Below are 19,793 nucleotides of genomic sequence, written 5' to 3'. Positions count from 1 at the left end.
GATGGATTGCTTGAACGATACAAGAGCTCTTGAGATGCACTTCATCCTAGAAAGGCAACAGTACCTAAAATACTCCGAGAAAACTAGCCAAAAGGCATGAGACCACACTGAAAGTCATCTTTGTCTTTGAATTCAAAACCCACTTGGGTGGTGGCAGGACAACAGGCTTTGGCAAGATTTATGATTGCTTAAACCACGCTGAAAAAAAGCTAAACACAGATTTGTGTGACCTGTATGAGAAGAAAAGGACCTTAAGAAACACTGAAAGGAATGCAGTAACAATATAGTTACGAGAACTACAAATATCAGTGCTGAGAAAGGTTAAAGAGAGTGCAAGGGCTTGAGCTGTGATTTTCCACCAGATGATAGATTACATATTTAAACAAAACTAGTCAGTACTTGGGTGTTTATTCAACAATTTTCTATACTTATTAATATCATTAAAAATTATATCCAGGGCCGGCCTCCTGGCGCACTCGGGAGAGTGCAGCGCTTGGGAGCGCAGCGGCGCTCCTGCCGCGGGTTCGGATCCTATATAGGAATGGCCGGTGCACTCACTGGCTGAGCGCGGTGTGGACGACACCAAGCCAAGGGTTGCGATCCCCTTACCGGTCACAAAAAGACAAAAAAATAAAATAAAAATAAATTATATCCAGAGACTCTGTAATACATGAGTTTGTGGACAAATGGTTCTCTCTACCCGGAAGGTTATACTGTAAACCAAATTTTAAAAGTTGGCTTGATGAGTACAGAATTGGATTCAGAAGAAATGGGGATGACCTTATGTCAGTAGTCAGGAGCAAAAAGAACATAGAAGCCCCTTTCTCTCTCTGGGGAGATAGACATTTGCTAATCATACCAATACTGCCTGTTCCAGAGTCTGGGTGATTCCTGCCTCAACATTACTAAAGATACTAGAGACACAGTTCTCCCCTCTCCCTGGGCTCCATCACCCTTCTGTCCAATATCAATCATCAGTCTTCATTTTTTTAAGCCCTGTATTGGCTTTGGCAATTTCCGCACCTAAAGTTACACACTTTCCCTACCACACTCCCACCCCTCTCCTGGATGCAGTTCCTATGGGGAGACCAAAGTTCCAAAGTTTCAGGAACACGAAGATGTGGGTGCTTGTAATATTCAAATCAGTATATATTCGACAGCACTGGCCCCTTGGAAGAACAAGGACATAACCACGGGTAGAGGCTTTGCTCTACTTTGCTTTGCTAGCGCCTTGTTACCAAGAACTCAATACCAATGTTACCCACCCCTTAAGTCGTTCCCTGACCATCCAACCTAAATAGTCAATTACCCTGTTTAGTTTTCTTTATACTTCTCTTTGAATTGACCTTGTCCATTTACTTTTGTTTTCTCTTTGTCACACTAAAGTATAAGCTCCATGAGAGCAGTGACTTTGGACTCGCCGCTGGGTGCCTGGAATAAACAGCGCCTGACCCCGATTGCCTTTCGGTAAGTATGTGCCGGACGATGGCTGAACGGATACTCTGGAAAGAATCGCGCTGGCAGCAGCCGCTTGAGCTACCATAGGTATGCAAATCCGAATCAGCCTGCACAAAGAAGGGCGCGCAAGCGGCCTGGTCCTGAGTCCTGAAAACCAGAACAGCGCGCACGTTGTGAAGCAGCGACCCCAGAGCTGCTCTCCTGCAAACTTCTCCAGACCGGAAACAGAGAAGAGGGGTTCCGGAAGTGGAGATTGCGGGCGTCGAAAAGGACGCTGGGATTAGGAGCGGCTGCCCAGGGGCGGCTGTGGAACTCGGGGCCTGTGTTGTCCACCACTCCACCCATTCCCGACATAGCAACCCTTCCCCTCAGCCCACCCACCTCCCGGGGTGGAATCTCGTGCCTCCCTCGAGTCGATTGGGCGGTCCGCGCTTCTGACCTGCGGCTTGCTCCGTGTTTGAGAGTTGTCTGGACAACAGCCACTTCCGGGAGCGGGGCTCATCGAATGCTCCCTGCCGGTGCAGCCTGGGTCAGCGGCCGTCCCAGACTGTGGACTGTGGACTTGGCAGCAGCTACTTAACGGAAGTGGACTGCGGGGTCTCCGCGCACTCCAGCTCCCCCACCCTCAGGCGCTGATCTAGAGCGGCGGCCCCGCTCTATGTTTAATTGTTGCTCCTGGCGACAGCCACTTCCGGGAGCGAGTGCCGTTTCTCTTCCGCGACGCGGGCGCCCGAGCCTCGGATTTCTGTCTCCAAGCAGCAGTTAGTGCGTCGTAGCCGTTCGCCGCTCCGGCTGAAGTTGGCCGGCCCGGCCCGTGGGCCGCGCATCTCGGGCCTTCTAGCCGCCCCAGCGCCTCGGCGGGGCCTCCGGGGCCGCCATGGTTCTGCTGCACGTGAAGCGGGGCGACGAGAGCCAGTTTCTGCTGCAGGCGCCGGGAAGCACCGAGCTGGAGGAGCTCACGGTGCAGGTGACCCGGGTCTACAACGGGCGGCTCAAGGTGCAGCGCCTCTGCTCAGGTGCGGCCCGGCGGGCACGGCGAGTCTGTGGGCCCGCACCACGCGGCCCCAGGCAGGGACGGAGGGAGATGGCAGGACCTGCAAGGCTTTCTCGGGCAGGGGGACGAGGGATCAAGCTTGTGGAGATGTGCAAAGATTTGCAGCTGGCGGGGTTGAAATGGGACATCGGAGATGGATAAAAACCGGAGAGCGTAGGGCAGGTCTGGCACCCCCAGCTCGGAGGTGGGCACGGGAAGAGGCCAAGTGTACTAGGTGTCTTGGAGCCAGGATTTGGGGTGCTGTAAGTGCAGAGGGAGTGGGTGGAGAGGAAGGAGGCCCTCGGAGGGAGCCGAAGGCTCGCTGCAGAGCAGACACGGTGAAGTTAAACAAGCGTCAGGGGTGGGGTGATAGCTGGGTGGGCTTTCAAAGGTGAATTTCCTATTTGAGGCTCCTGAGGTAAAGCAGTTCCTGGTGGTGAGCCCCTCGCTTTGGGACAGCCTTTCAAAGGTGAGAAGATAAAGAGAAAGCCTCAGTGTTCTTTTCCCTGTCTCAGCGTGCGGTCACCCGCCGAATACGCTCGAGAGCACCGTTGTCCAGTCACCCGCCGAATACCCTCGAGAGCACCGTTGTCCAGTAGGACTTTCCGCAACGTGAAATCGTCCCGACTTGTGCTGTCCTCATGTGGCCATTGAGCATTTGAAATGTGGCTAGTGGGACCGAGGAACTGAATTTTTAAATTTTATTTCAGTTCAATTAATTTAAATTTAAGCATGTGAAGTTGAAGTGAAGATACTCCAGGTGTGGTCTAGGATGTTATTGTTTTTCTATATATTTAATATTTACATAACTATGTATAGTAAGTAAACTTATTTACTTATGTGATTTATTAAATTACATAAATTAAATACGTGATTTGTGCACCATGGAGAACTTCTTAAAGGTCATGGTGTCTTCATGGAATATAGGTATAGTTTCTTAATTAAACTTACTCCTTCCAAAACAAGCTCAATATTAAATGTTATTTTTAAATTAAAGCATTTAAGGAGAAAACAAACTCAACTCTTTCTATGACATAAGTTGAAAATGTGCTGAATTTAAGAGTCGTGTTATAACAGTGAACTTGGAATCAGTCCATCAATTTATTCTACAGTCACTGGTCTTAACTGTCACTCAGGCAGGCACCAGTGCACCGCCTTAGGAAGACAAGATGAATAAGGCAGCCCCTTGTACCCCAGTTGCTTAGAGTCTGGTGAGGGAGAGAGACAATGAGCAGGCCATTCAGTTACACCATAGTTTCATAGTATTGTATTATTGCAGGTCACATGGTGTCTTCACACAGTGTTATGGGAACACCTAGATCCATGTGCCTCCTTCACAAGAAGGAAGGGAGGGAGGAAGGAGAGAAGGGGAGGGATAAAGGAAGGAAAGCAATTTTGCAATGTTAGAATGTGGTTTGGGGATGCATATATGTGGATTAGGAAAAATATGAAGCTGTGCATTTGAACAGTGAACATGGTCTACAGCCAGCTACTGAGAACGCGCCCAATCTCATCTGAATAGTGAACATGATACTAGAAAACCAAGGCCCTTTTCCTCTCTCTCCTACTTTCAAGGGGTTTGAGCTGCCTTAAATTCTCTCCACTGACTTATATAAATTATTTATGAAGTATTTAAGTTTTATATAAGGTATTAGCTGTGTCATCTGAGCAAGCCTCAGATGGTACAGCTGTAAATCAAGGAAGATGGGGATGTTAATAACTGTCTTGCCTATCTCATGAGGTTAAATTAAATGAAAAAGGCTGGCCAATTAGCTGAGTTGGTTATAGTGTGATGCTGATAACACCAAGGTCCAGGTGCCAAAATTAATTAAGTAAATGAGATAATCTATGTAAACACACTTAGTAAACTGTAAAGCCCCATATGAATATTTATTCAAGCTTTAAATGAAAATTAACTTTTTACCTCCTGAGTTCCAGGAAGCACAACATAGCACAGGGATTAGAGCACAGAATCTGAACCAGACTGCCTGAGATCAGAGGCAAGTTCCTAAGCTCTCTGTACTTCTGTCATCAAGGACTATTTGTCAAGGGTCAAGGACAGGTCTCAGCACATAGTGAGTGGTATATAAATGTTTGTTAAATAAAACAGTGAGCCAGATGGGCAAGACCCCTGCCTCTTGGGAGCTTACATTCCAGTGGGATATAAGGTGTTATGATGGTGATTGTCATACATGTTTTGTAATTCTCCATTATTTTTAAGAAATGGAAGAATTAGCAGAACACGGCGTATTTCTCCCTCCTAATATGCAAGGACTGACTGATGACCAGATTGAAGAACTGAAATTAAAGGATGAATGGGGTGGAAAATGTGTACCCAGTGGGGGTTCAGTTTTTAAAAAGGATGATATTGGACGAAGGAATGGGCAAGGTAATGGAGCATTTCTCTTCTATGTGCATGCCTGAATATACCATAAGTATGAAAGTGATTCCTTCAATTAAAAAATTGACCTCAACGTTCCTGTACAAACTTATGAAATACTGCACTATACAGTTCCTTGTGGTAAAACTAATCTACAGTGACCTAGGTGGGTAAAGGAAGATTGTGGATTCTTGGTTTAAGTTGCAGCTAGCTTTTAAGCATATTAGATGAACCATATGAAATGACGATTTCTGTAGGTCAAAAATGGTGGAGTATTGGCAATTTCGTATGGTTCAACCTAGTAGTTTTTGGCAGACATTCATTGAAAATGTATAGAAGTTTGTGTTTTGTTATGGTTTGCAGATGTTGGGGTTTCTTTAGAGACTGTGAAAGAAAGACGTGGTTGTCAGCACAGGAGTCTCTATTTGAGTCAAGGACATGCTTCTCTCTGGGGCAAAACACTTTAGTACATGATGGAACACTCAAGAAATTCTTCCTTCAGTAGATGTTTGATCAAGTGAAACTGAAAGGGAAAAAGGACAATAATCCTTTTTGATAGTTTATTCCCTTTTAACCTACATAAAAAGCTCCATTTAAAAAACTATAATTGATCGTTTAAGAAATACCTACTTACTACTATGTTCCTAAAAACACTGTTGTAGAAGCAGAAGAAATACAAAATGGTATCCCTGTAAGGGCTTTACAAGCTCAAAAATATATATACACATATATATGTTTTAATATTGGGAATAATAGGAATTCCTAATATTATTTCCTTTGAATTTTAACCTGGAAAATGATTGATTATCTTTTACATCTTTTCATACCTAAACTCATTCTCAATCTGGAGATTCTTTGCTTTTCAGAAGAATTACATTACTGAAAAAAATAATATCTCTTAAGAACCAGTTAACAGTTTATTATTCATTTTTAAACCAATACTGTCTTATATTAACCATTTCTATTCTAATACAGTTTTGTATTTATAACATTTTCAGTGTCTGATTAATACTGTTATTTATTAATATATAGTTTGAACTTGCCCGATTTTCCCTAAATTTGGACATTCCATCTCCATTGTTATTGCTTCTCAACTTTCAAGTTATAATTATTTTTTTTTCTTGTTTAGGGGTCAGCAGATTAGGGGCCAAATTCAGACAGCTGCCTATTTTTGTAAATAAAGTTTTGTTGGCATGCAGCCACTCTGTTTGTTTAAGTATTGTCTGTGGCTGCTTTTGTGTTGCCGTGGCGGAACTGAGTAGCTGCACCCACGACCGTGTAGCCTGCAAAGCCTAAAATATTTACTATCTGACCCTTTGCAGAAAAAGTGTGCCAACCCCATCTACCCAATGACATGTATTCCTGTTCTTTGTAGCTTTTGCCACTTTGCAGAAAGCACACTCCGGGTTTCTGCTATAGTGAAGAGATCTTCACCTGATTTCCCACTGCCAAGGCTCTTGGCATCCCTCACCGAAATTCCACACTTGCAATTCTCTCACTTCACGTACTCCCTGACTCAGACAGAAGGGGCTGGGATATTGAAGAAGAATTTTAGAGAGGCTGTATATTTGATGGCTGATTCTCTCCCTCTCTTCTTTTTTATTTTTATAGCACCGAATGAAAAAATGAAGCAAGTTTTAAAGAAGACTATAGAAGAAGCCAAAGCAATAATATCCAAGGTTAGCTTTTTAAAATGATGCTCTAAAGTTTGTCTTTTGAAATACAAATTCCATTTATGGATTCCAGAGTTATCTGTTGAGCAGCCTTTTCATTTCTTCTCTTTTAAAGCCTTACAGAGGCAAAGGAAAGAAGCATGTTTAGTTAGGGTGGGCCCTTGCTTTTCCTTTTTGTTATTGTGACAGTTACCCTGAATCCTCCCAGTTCCTATATGGCAGACAAAAATTTTTGTTGGCTGGTGTAAATATAGATTTATATATAATACAAATGTGAGTTGATGCATATTAATTTTTTTTCTTTTACCTTTTTGAAGAACTTAAGAAAGATAAGTAGGGGAAATTTGAATATTGTAGCCATAGAGTAGCTCTACAGATACTTGATTGACATAATATGTGTTATATATAAATTTTCTATAATTGTCTTAAGTATTTCATGGAAGGAGAAGCATAAACTATACCACTGATAGGTAGATAATGTGCATATGGAGGAAAAGAACTTAGGGATATTTAAAGAAGTGTCATTTTTTCTGTTGCCTTTATTTACATGTTGGCGATATTGGTTGCTACTGCCCTCATCTGCAGGTCTTCTCACTTGATAACTGCTTTTTCTTCTGTTCTCCCTGATTCACTCAGCAAAATTGTAATTTCTTTGTTTTTGGTGGCTGGCCGGGATGGGGATCCGAACCTGTGACCTTGATGGTCCAAGGCTCTGCTCTAACTCACTGAGCTAGTTGGCTGCCCAAAACTGTTACTTCTAAACCAACATTTCCCAAACTCATCGTGCTCTTAACTCATCTTTCAAGACCTTCAGGAAAGGCTGCCCCTCCGTGTCTGTTAATATAGTAAAGGCTCTTTGAAGTCTTACAGTAAAGGTCTTGGTTCAATCCAATGTATGCAAAATGCATTTGACCGCAGAGCCATTTTAAAAAGTAATAATAATAACTACTAACATCTGAGCAGATCAGCACATCTGAGAGCATGGTAAGAAAACTGCGGCCCGGGCATTGTGCCGGCACCCTTTGCCCTACCACTTTCTTCTGTGGCAATACTCCTCTGCGTCACTTCCCCCGTGTGTTTATCAAGTACTTTATCCTTGGCCCTCTTCTTCTCTGGCATTTTATCTACTCTGCCAAATGCAAATTCTACCCCTCTGCGGATAACTCTCAAACTTCCGTCCTCTACCCCGACATCTTCCTTAACTGAGTTTCCAGCTAGTTCCAAGATGGTTCTATCTGCATGTACAGACACACTTCAAAGTCACGTTTTCTGAAACTGAAATTGTTTCCTCACTCCCCTCCTTCTGTATTCTGTACCTAAGAATAAGCACATCCTACAAGGTTTTCTGTTTCTATTAACAGAACAACCAGTGTCCTCTCTTACACAGGCTGTGATCCTCAGCGTCATCTGTAGCACTTCTATCTTCGTCACTCATGCTTTAAGTTCACTCCTGTACTGTCTGCTCTCATGATGTCTCTTAAATATGCCTCCTTTTTTCATTTCCACAGCTACCACTTTATTTAAAGTTTCCCCTATAGCCTTTTGCATTCTGACACCAACTGGGTGCCCTGTAATTCAATTCAACTGTGACACTAACTAGCTGAAGTTAGCATCAGATACCACAAGTTGAAGGGCAAAGTCACCAACAAGACCCCTCTTACTTTAGACACCAGCCACAAGTGGGGTCCCCAGGCTACCCATACTTCTGTCCAACTTGGCTACAAATTTGGGGCTTCTCACAACTCCCCACTTAAATTTGCTAGAATGACTCAGAAGTCACTGAAAGCACTATACTTAAAATTACAGTTTTATTATAAAGGATACAACTCAGGAACAGCCAAGTAGAAGAGATGCATAGGGCAAGGTATTGGGGGGAAGAGGGTGCAGAGGTCCTGTGGTCTCTTCTCGGGGAATCACCCAGCACATCAGTGTTCACCAACCGGGAAGCTCCACTGAGGCTTGATGTCTAGAATTTTTATCAAGTTTTCGTTAAGTAGGTGAGATTGATTAGATAGATCAGTAGCCACGTGATTGAACTGAATCTCTAGCCCCACTCTCCTCCCTGGAGGGTGGGGGTGGGCAGGAGGCTGAAAGTTCCAACCCTCTAATCAGGTGCTTGGTCTTTCTGGCATGGCCAACCCCTTCATTGAAACTATCTAAAGGCTGAACATAGGTTACCTTGTTGACACAAACCCAGGTACGGTAAAATGGGGCTCATAATAAATAACAAAAGGCAATCTTATCATTCAGGAAATTCTGAGGGTTTTTGAAGCTCTTGGCTAGTAACTGGGACAAAGATCAGATACATTCTTCATTGCACCACACCTCTCCTCTGCACTCTTCAGAGCCTACTAACTGGTCTCCCTCCAACTAGGGTCATTCTATACCCACTGCGAGATTAATCTCCCACCATTATCACTCCTTCCTAGAAAAGTCCATAGCTGCCCATCTCCCAGCAGAGTAAATGCAAACAAACTCCTCAGCCTGGCCTTCATGGCCACTCAAAAAAGAACTCCAGCCCACCCCTCTCCTTCCTGTCCCAAGCCAAGGGGGCTGTCACCTGCTTTTCTTTGCTCTGCTTGTCCTGAAGCACCCTGCTCCCATCTCCACCTTTCAATCTGCTCATGTTTTAAGGCCCACCTGAGCTGCCTTCCCCTTCTGCAGTATTCCTGCTCGTCTTTCCCATCTGTGCCGCTTGATTTGGGTTCTTTCCCCTTTGAGCTCTCTGTGCACTTCACTGCACTCTCTCAGGGCTACTCGTAGTCTGTTTTATAGTATAGGCCGCGGCGTACTTGGCTCAGCCCCTGAATTAGATGGTAGTCACATTGGGAGCAAGAATTGTTCGATTCCTTTTTGTTACTCTGGCAGTGTCTGGCAAGGGTCTTGTGCAAAAACTTGATCGATATTTATTGAATTAATTAGCCACATTGTAGATCATAATGCCTGTGTGCTTTCAGAAACAAGTGGAAGCCAGTGTCTGTGTTACTATGGAGATGGTGAAAGATGCCTTGGACCAGCTTCGAGGTGCAGTGATGATTGTTTATCCCATGGGGTTACCACCATATGACCCCATCCGGATGGAATTTGAAAATAAAGAGGACTTGTCAGGAACTCAGGTAGGTGGTTCTTGGGCACTCTCAAAATGAGTTCATGTCCCCACAGAGGGCAGAAGTCCTTCAGATTTGACTCTTCTCTCATAGATGTTGTTTTTTTGCTTCATGCACTGCTTTCCATCTTCGCTGCACCATGCTTCCAAGCAGGGTTCTGAATTCCAGAGGACCCTGAGAGTGTAGTGCTCATACTTGATGGGTTTGGCCCACGTATAGAGAGGCAGCCTTACCCTGTGCTTCATGGTATTTTCTCACTCTTGTATTACATTTTGCTTAGCTTTTCTCATGTATTCCTTATCCTTTCAGACAGTGTATATTTCTCTAAGCCACCTTAAATAGGTGGTAGATGCAGAAGCAAACAAATAGCCCCTCCATTACTCTTTAAAAACACACGAGGGGGCTGGCCCATGGCTCACTTGGGAGAGTGTGGCGTGGTGCTGACAACACCAAGTCAAGGGTTAAGATCCCCTTACCGGTCATCTTTTAAAAATAAATAAATAAATAAAAACGCACAAGGATTCTAGTGTTCTTCCCTGGTGGTAGCCTGCACATCTGCCTATGAGGGGACCTTACATTATGGATGAGGGTGCAAATGAAGTAGGATACTTCCCGTTTTCCATAGCAAGAAAACTGAATCAGGCATGAGTTGAAACTTAACACGGATGATACTAACATCAGCAAGGACTTTGAGTGAGGTGGGGGAGGCTGGACCTCCCATGGGGCGCAGAGGGAGGACAGGGTGCTGGAAGCCTGTCCCCTGCTGGGAGGGGCCTTAGCCAGGCCCTGGCTCCTGGGGAAGGGCCACATCTATGGCAGGTCTTGATAGGCTTCTGAAAGCTGGTTCTTACCATTGGCCCCAGGCAGGACTCAGCATCATTAAAGAATCAGAGGCACAACTGTGGTGGGCAGCCAAGGAGTTGAGAAGAACAAAGAAGCTTTCAGACTATGTGGGAAAAAATGAGAAAACTAAAATTATTGTCAAGATTCAGCAAGTAAGTACTTTTGCTTTAACATATCAGTGTTTTTTTTTTTTATTTACCCTCAAACTGTTGCAAATTTACAGTAAATCTGAAAGATTTTAGCTACTTGTGCAAATACTTTAATCCTGTTGGCTCAGGCTTAAACTAAAAGTATCGTTTTAATGTACATCAAACAAAAACTAGAAGAAAATATGGATTGATTAGCAGTATGTAAAGTTTGTTTTAATTTATGGGAGAAAAGTAATGCCATTGTTAATTTCAACCTAAAAATAGGGCTACAAGTAAATATGTTTCTTGAAACGAAAAACAGAGCCCAGAGCACTGATTTCAAGTTTTTTCAAACTGCTGATGCTCTAAATGAGGAGAAAGGGTTAGAGACACTTTAGGACAGCATGTAGAGCTGTCTACCTGCAAGCCTACTTTGGTTTTATGTATGCTCCTAAATCATTACTCTATAATTTTTGGGAAACAGGTTTCTGCACCATTATCTACATCCAGAGCCTGTGGCTCTGAGAATCCTCTGTTCCCCGCTGGACTTGCACTGGCATCCTTGGGAATGGTCATGACAGAGGTGGCATCATGCAGCTTCTGGTCTCCATCTACCACAGGAGTCCAGAGCTGCTGAAGACCAAGACTTCCCTTGACGTTCCCTTTGGGTGATCAGACACGGATGACCTTTTTGTCTTTAGCAGTTAGCAAAGGCAGTTGTATAACATTCGCTGTAACTCCCTAGGCTGTCACTGTGAGAATGCCTTATTCCACAATTTGCTCTTGTTCTAATCTTTTCAGAGGGGACAGGGAGCTCCAGCCCGAGAACCTATCATTAGCAGTGAAGAGCAGAAGCAGCTAATGCTGTATTATCACAGAAGACAAGAGGAGCTCAAGGTACTGGGTGTTAAACCAAGCTGGCACCCAGGGCGTGCCCCCTGCACCTTCTGCAAAGGCACTGGCACGGGTGGGGTGGTGAGTTCTGCAGGATGCTGGGGTAGGGGCTTTCTAGAGCTTCCACCTCTCCAGGGCTGTTGGGGCCCTGCTAGGTGTCCTCCAGCATCAGACTCTGAAAGTGTCCTGCTTCTGGGAAGGCAGGGAGAGGGGAGGTTGGTCATGGATTCTTTTTCTTTAGTCTCTTTATGTGCAAAACACTTTCCTGAAATGCCTTCCTGAGCAAAACGTATTTATTTCCAGAAATTGGAAGAAAATGATGACGACTCCTGTTTAAATTCTCCATGGGCAGATAACACTGCTCTGAAAAGACATTTTCACGGGGTAAAAGACATAAAGTGGAGACCACGATGAAATTCACCAGTTGATGAAGCTTCCAAAAATATTAGCTCACCGTTCTTTTAGGCAAAAGAATTATAATAATAAAAAGGACACCTACCACCCTCTATAAAAGATGTTAAGATTTCTAGTTTTCCTAGGTTTCTTCTAGTTTGAATTTTTTAAATAACGATTATTTGAGGATTTAGAGTTTAATAAATACATCTTTGAAAGAAAATGCCTAAACTATTTTTGTTTCAGGACAACTATTTAGTATTCCAGGGTTTTGATAAAATAGTAAAGACGTAATTACAAACATTTTTTTCTTCCTGATTTTTTTTGTTTCATATTCTCGTGACAACTGCTGCATTGGGAGAAATCCGAAAGCACCTTTTCCTTCATAGTGAGTCAATGGTCTTGTGTGACCATCAGTGACCACTAGAGGCCACCAGCCACTTGTCCGCATTTGTCCTCTGGCCCTCTTTTTAGATCTGTCAGAAGCTGAATTCTCAGTCTTGTTGGAGAGATTTCTATAAACCTGCTGAAGGGCCTACCCGTAGCCAGGCATCTCCCAGCCTCAAAGGTGAAGTTCACCTCCGGGTTGGTGCCTCTCTGACTTTGTCTTCCGGGAGTAAAGGCTATACCTGTGATGGGAGTTGAGTTGACAGATTCGTGTAACCTTGAAACTTAAATTCCTCTGTAGTTTCTCAGCTTTTCAAGTCTCCTTCATTGGAATAGATTCTGGAAATGAATTGCAGTCTTGGCAAAGGGTGGGTGCCTCTGTGGATGGCTGGGTCTGACTTCAGGCTTGGCTTTCGACCCTCAGTGTGCTAAGGTTTACAACCCAGGGAACTGATGGCGTTCGGCTTAGGCAGCTGTATTTGGATCAGTAACCATGCACAAGATGTACTGGTTCTTCCATCATCCTGACTGGGTTTTTTAGAACACTTTTGATTTTAAATACTCCAACTCATGTCCCCATAAACCATTCAAATGACCTATAAACCCTGGCACTTCAGCATCTGAAGTATACCTCCCAGACTGCCTGTGGCAAACAGAAGTGGCCTAGGAGTTTTCTCATGCTTGACTTTTGGTCTCTGGGATACTGTTCCCCTAGTTAGAGGAAACACAGCACACCCGCACTGAAGCAAAGGAGTACCTGGGGGCATTGCCCTGTCCTGGCCTTCCTGCGCCCACTGCCCCTCTTCCTGCCTTGGTGTCTGAGCTCCCCACTGTAACTACAAAGAGGAGATGTGGGACTGCGTGGTGGTGGCCCAGGTACAGTTTCCACCTGCTGAAAGGCAGCCTTTTCCTGGGGTAGGGGACTCCAGGCCTAGTCCTGCTAGGGTGGTAGGGACAGGCCACTTGCCCCTCTGCTTATCTCCATGGGTGAGAGGAAGTAAAAAAACACAGCAGCAAGACTTGCTCATACTCTGCCCCCACCTCCAGGGGGTGAATTGGGTCCTGGCAGAGACTAGAGCAGAAGTGACCCTGAACACCCAGAACTTGGGCCTCATCCCCTCACCTTCCCACCTTTGCCAGGTTACTTAGGGTGGCTGCCCAGAGCTGGCTACTAGGATTTGTGCTGCTTTCAAAATGGTGTTTTCTAAGGTGGGTTGTAGCTGACTACGTGTCTTGATTGTACCTTAGGCTTTCAGTTGATTGTCAAAGTTTGTAAAGCTAAATTTGCATCTATTTTCTTATTTACTTTGATTATAATTTTGAACATCTCCATGAAAAGTTTTTGGCCTGGGATAATGGAAAATTTGCAGTAAGATCCTATGATTCTATTTGAGGAGCATTCTGTCTTTGTCAGTGTATATGTGCATTAAATTTATGCTCAGACTTGCCAAAAAAGGTGCATCTTTTTAAGAACTACTACTTTTGTATCAGTAAGAATTCTTATTGACTACATGGGATATGAGTGCTCTCAGTGGTCATGATAGTTATTCTGTATATAATCAGCAGAACTTACTAACCAAAGAGTCACTCACTTCTGAATAAAGAAATCACTGGATTACTAGCATGACACGACACTCCTTTACTGAATACTCACGTAGAAAGAACAGTCCTCTCTCCCTGCCCTCTGCCTCAACACCCCCTGAGTTCTACCTGTTCGGATGCAGTAGCTTGTTAGCATGTAAGTGTGTGAGGAGCCCTTTCACACGGCCACCTGTAAAGAACGGGAGGTGGCAGTCCTGGAGCCCGCCCTGTGCCCGCTGTGCTGTGTTAATCCACTTGGCATCCACCCTTTGCCTCATCACCCTTTGCTAGGCCACATAACTAGCAACAGTAGAGCTGAGGGGCCACACCCAGGACTTACCCAGGACTTGCCCAGGACTTCCAAGAAATCAATTTATCAGCAAAAGTCATGTTGCCAATGGGGGGCTATTGATCAGCGTAAGTATGTGGTCTCGGTGTTATTTTCTTCATTTTTTGTTTAATACATCTTTGGATCAATATCAAAAGGAAACGAAATGCCTGTTGTGTACACAGTGCCAACCTGGGCCTGCGGTTTTGTCTTTTGACATAACTTGTCTTGTTATATGATTACTTCATGGAGACCAGGAATGCTAATAATAAAATTTGACACTGCTTAAAACCTTTTCAACCAGCAAAGTGACAGCATTGGGCAATATTTCTATCACAAGATTGCCTTGTTTCTTGGCAACTGCTCTGCAAAGAATGTGTCATCAAGCTTGAAATTAACCGCCACATGCTTAAAGCACAGTAGCCTTGAGGGGGTCTGAGCTCTGTCGAATTCTCTTCCAAAGCCTCAGCAACCACCTCCTTGGAGACATGATGAGGGAGGACTGCTTGCCCCCCACCACGCTCTGATCACCACGAGATCCCAGGAGTCACCACTCCATGTTGCTGAAAGTCCCATTGGTTCCAGAGAGAGTTCAAGGAGCGATGTGGTTGATTTCCAGGAGAAGTTTAATACTATGTATATGGTAATGGCAGCTGGTATTTATTAAGACCTTACTCTTCCCAGACAGTTGTACTAAGCACCTTACCTGTGTTTTTCATTCATACTCCATAATGGCCAAATTAGGAAGAAACTACTGTTACTGTCATTTCACAAATTAGGAAACCAAAGCCTGGAAGAGTTAAATTGCCTAAGAAGAAGCATCTAAAAACCCACCTGCTTGCCCCAGAGTCTGCCATTAACTGTAAATTTCGGCTTACACCTGCTACAGATACTGAATCTTGAGCTGGTGAACAGTGATGTGTGAACGCCCATGGAACCCACAACCGGGAAGGGCCCAAACCATGAGTGGCTTCTCTAGAGTGGGCAGGCGGCTGCCTTTGATGATTTTCATGTCTACACAGTGGTAATGAGACCTCAGGTCCCTAGACTCAGCTTTGGTTATGTCCTGCTCTGTCCGGGCTGCTATGACAGAATGCCATAGACTGCACTGGCAGATTCAGCATCTGGGGAGAGCCCGCTTTCTGGTTCATAGACAGCTTTTTCCTGTCACCTCACATGGAGGGAGCGAGGGAGATTTCTTGGGCCTCTTTTATAAGGCACTAAGCCCATTCATGAGGACTCTACCCTCCAGATCTAATCACCTTCCAAGGCCCCACCTCCTAATGCTGTCACCTTGGGTGTTAGGTTTCAGCATGTGAATTTTGGGGGACACAAATACTCAGTCCATAAAGTTCACCACCCATTGCAAGGGGAAAAAGGATACTTTAGCCCACCCTTGAGATGCTTTAAGCAAAAATAGACACTTGGCTCATCTCTGAAAACCAGTGATCCAAGCAATCAAAAAATGAATCAGGGATTGTGTCCCTGCTGCGGGAGAGACCCCCACCTGCCTCCAGGCTGGTGCAGGCAGATCCTCGGATTCTTTACCCATAGGAGTCTAGGTCACTCTAGCACGTGCAATGGTTACCGAGTGAGCAGATGCCCACAGCTAAGCCCTATCATCACTTTGAATAGGTTGAATTCTGTGTATTCAGACCAAGAAACTGACAGGCATGGTGGTCTTCCTATTCCAGCAGAGGCAGGAATCCAGGACAGCGTGTGAGCCAGCATTGTCGTAACATGCAGAATGTAAAGTGCCAACAACCCCATTTGCAGTTTTATGACCTACATCCCTGAACCTACAACTGGCTATGTTGGTGGCAGCACTGTTTAGCAGCTACATGGCCATAGCCTGGCTACTGCCTTTTCCCCTTAACCCTCTCCTGAGTGCACTGGGCACATCAACCCAAGGTACCTGCACACATTTTATTAGTTTTCCTTAGCTCACTGAGAGATGCCATTGTGCTCCAGGCAATGGGGGTGGCGGAGGGTGGGGTGGGCAGGAGTCTAATGGATGTGAGAGCTGCACAGTGTCCCTTCTGCCCCTTCCTCTATCACAACATTGGGAAACAAGATGACACTCATGTGTGGATGATGTGGGTGACATGGCTATGAGGTAATAAATGTCCACGAGCCTCCTCTTTGCCCCTCCCTGCATACCTACTGCCCCTGTCTCCTGTCCAAAACCATCAGGCAAATACAATAGCATTATTCTTCTGATTTCTCATTTCTTGTTATCCTATTTACATTATGCTGGACTAGATTTCATAGGCTCAGAGCAGCCTTGTATTTTATTTTATTTTTTATTTTTATTTTTTTAAATTTTATTTTGTCGATATACATTGTGGTTGATTATTGTTGCCCCTTACCAAAACTTCCCTCCCTCCTCCCTCTCCTCCCTCCCCCCCAACAATGTCCTTTCTGTTTGCTTGTCATATCAACTTCAAGTAATTGTAGTTGTTATATCTTCTTCCCCCCCCACCCCCAGTTTTTTTTTGTGTGTGTGTGTGTAAGTGTGAATTTATATATTAATTTTTAGCTCCCACCAATAAGTGAGAACATGTGGTATTTCTCTTTCTGTGCCTGACTCGTTTCACTTAATATAATTCTCTCAAGGTCCATCCATGTTGTTGCAAATGGCAGTATTTCATTCGTTTTTATAGCTGAGTAGTATTCCATTGTGTAGATGTACCACATTTTCCTTATCCACTCATCCGATGTTGGGCATTTGGGCTGGTTCCAACTCTTGGCTATTGTAAAGAGTGCTGCAATGAACATTGGGGAACAGGTATACCTTCGACTTCATGATTTCCATTCCTCTGGGTATATTCCCAGCAGTGGGATAGCTGGGTCGTATGGTAGATCTATCTGCAATTGTTTGAGGAACCTCCATACCATTTTCCATAGAGACTGCACCATTTTGCAGTCCCACCAACAATGTATGAGAGTTCCTTTTTCTCCGCAACCTCGCCAGCATTTATCGTTCAGAGTCTTTTGGATTTTAGCCATCCTACCTGGGGATAGATGGTATCTCAGTGTGGTTTTGATTTGCATTTCCCGGATGCTGAGTGATGTTGAGCATTTTTTCATATGTCTGTTGGCCATTTGTAAATCTTCCTTTGAGAAATGGCTACTTAGCTCTTTTGCCCATTTTTTAATTGGGTTGCTTGTTTTTTTCTTGTAAAGTTGTTTGAGTTCCTTATATATTCTGGATATTAATCCTTTGTCAGATGTATATTTTGCAAATATTTTCTCCCACTCTGTTGGTTGTCTTTTAACTCTTTTAATTGTTTCTTTTGCTGTGCAGAAGCTTTTTAGTTTGATATAATCCCATTTGTTTATTTTTCCTTTGGTTGCCCATGCTTTTGGGGTCATATTCATGAAGTCTGTGTCCCGTCCTATTTCCTGAAGTGTTTCTCCTATGTTTCCTTTAAGAAGTTTTATTGTTTCAGGGTGTATATTTAAATCCTTAATCCATTTTGAGTTGATTTTAGTATATGGTGAGAGGTATGGGTCTAGTTTCATTCTCCTGCATATGGATATCCAGTTATCCCAGCACCATTTGCTGAAGAGGCAGTCCCTTCCCCAGTGAATAGACTTGGTGCCTTAGTCAAAGATCAGATGGCATTAAGTGTGTGGGTTGATTTCTGGATTCTCTATTCTATTCCATTGATCAGTATGTCCGTTTTTATGCCAGTACCATACTGTTTTGGTTATTATAGCTTTGTAGTATAGCTTAAAGTCAGGTAGTGTTATGCCTCCAGCTTTATTTTTTCTGCTCAGCATTGCTTTGGCTATGCGTGGTCTTTTACTATTCCATATAAATGTCTGGATAGTTCTTTCCATTTCTGAGAAAAATGTTTTTGGAATTTTGATGGGGATTGCATTGAATTTGTATATCACTTTGGGTAGTATGGACATTTTCACTATGTTGATTCTTCCAATCCAAGAGCATGGGATATCTTTCCATCTTCTTGTATCCTTTCTAATTTCTCTCAGCAGTGGTTTGTAGTTCTCATTATAGAGATTTTTCACATCCTTAGTTAACTCAATTTCTAAGTATTTTATTTTTTGGTGGCTATTGTAAATGGGCAGGCTTTCTTGATTTCTCGTTCTGCATGTTCACTATTGGAGAAAAGAAATGCTACTGATTTTTGTGTGTTGATTTTGTATCCTGCTACTGTGCTGAAATCATTTATCAATTTCAAGAGTTTTTTTGTAGAGGTTTTAGGCTGTTTGATATATAGGATCATGTCATCTGCAAACAGGGACAGTTTGACTTCATCTTTTCCAATCTGGATGCCCTTTATTTCCTTCTCTTCTCTGATTGCTCTGGCTAGTACTTCCAACACTATGTTGAATAGGAGTGGTGAGAGTGGGCATCCTTGTCTAGTTCCTGTTCTTAAGGAAAAGCTTTCAGCTTTTCCCCATTCAGGATGATATTGGCAGTGGGTTTGTCATATATGGCTTTCATTATGTTGAGATACTTTCCCTCTATACCTAACTTATAGAGGGTCTTTGTCATGAATGAGTGCTGAATTTTATCAAATGCTTTTTCAGCATCTATAGAGATGATCTTATGGTCTTTGTGTTTGAGTTTATTAATATGGTGTATCACATTTATTGATTTGCGTATGTTGAACCAACCTTGCATCCCTGGGATGAATCCCACTTGATCGTGATGAATAATTTTACGTATGTGTTGCTGTATTCTGTTTGCTAGTATTTTAGTGAGGATTTTTGCATCTATATTCATCAAGGATATCGGCCTGTAGTTTTCTTTTTTGGTTATATCCTTACCTGGTTTTGGTATCAGGATGATGTTTGCTTCATATAATGAGTTTGGGAGATTTGCGTCCGTTTCAATCTTTTGGAATAGTTTGTAAAGAATCGGTGTCAATTCCTCTTTGAATGTTTGGTAATATTCTACTGTGAATCCATCTGGTCCTGGGCTTTTCTTTGTTGGGAGCCTTCTGATAACAGCTTCAATCTCCTTTATTGTTATTGGTCTGTTCAAATTTTCTACGTCTTCATGGTTCAGTTTTGGGAGCTTGTGTGTGTCCAGAAATTTATCCATTTCCTCCAGATTTTCAAATTTGTTGGCATATAGTTGTTTATAGTAGTCTCTAATGATTCCTTGTATTTCAGGTGAATCAGTTGTAATATCGTCTTTTTCATTTCTAATTTTTGTTATTTGAATCTTCTCTCTTCATTTTTTTGTTAGCCATGCTAATGGTTTGTCAATTTTATTTATCTTTTCAAAAAACCAACTTTTTGATTCGTTGATCTTTTGTATTGTTTTTTGGGTTTCAATTTCATTCAGTTCTGCTCTGATCTTAATGATTTCTTTCCGTCTGCTAACTTTAGGTTTGGATTGTTCTTGTTTTTCTAGTTCTTTAAGGTGAAGTGTTAGGTTGTTCACTTGCCATCTTTCCATTCTTCTGAGGTGAGCATTTAATGCAATAAATTTTCCCCTTAATACTGCTTTTGCAGTATCCCACAGGTTTTGGTATGATATATCATTATTTTCATTAGTTTCGATAAATTTTTTGATTTCCTGCTTGATTTCTTCTTGGACCCATATGTCA

At 43.3% G+C, this 19,793-nt stretch overlaps 1 protein-coding gene across 2 annotated transcripts; it reads left to right on the top strand.

Moving 5' to 3' along the window:
• The first annotated feature begins 1,759 nt into the window (after positions 1–1,759).
• On the top strand, positions 1,760–12,168 carry CFAP298 (cilia and flagella associated protein 298). Of its 2 annotated transcripts, XM_063111906.1 has the most exons (7): positions 1,760–2,474; positions 4,713–4,880; positions 6,483–6,550; positions 9,502–9,660; positions 10,515–10,646; positions 11,424–11,519; positions 11,820–12,162. In XM_063111906.1, the coding sequence occupies exons 1-7, from the start codon at positions 2,336–2,338 to the stop codon at positions 11,928–11,930; spliced, it is 873 nt and encodes a 290-aa protein (XP_062967976.1). In that variant the 5' UTR covers positions 1,760–2,335; the 3' UTR covers positions 11,931–12,162. The 2 variants fall into 2 exon arrangements, with proteins under 2 accessions (XP_062967976.1, XP_062967980.1); XM_063111910.1 differs by lacking the exons at positions 1,760–2,474; positions 6,483–6,550 and having other exon boundaries at positions 4,803–4,880; positions 11,820–12,168.
• The last annotated feature ends 7,625 nt before the right edge of the window (positions 12,169–19,793 follow it).

This window comes from Cynocephalus volans, chromosome 1 (genome assembly GCF_027409185.1).
Source record: "Cynocephalus volans isolate mCynVol1 chromosome 1, mCynVol1.pri, whole genome shotgun sequence".
Classification (NCBI taxonomy): domain Eukaryota; kingdom Metazoa; phylum Chordata; class Mammalia; order Dermoptera; family Cynocephalidae; genus Cynocephalus; species Cynocephalus volans.
This window is presented reverse-complemented; position numbering and strand designations above follow the sequence as displayed.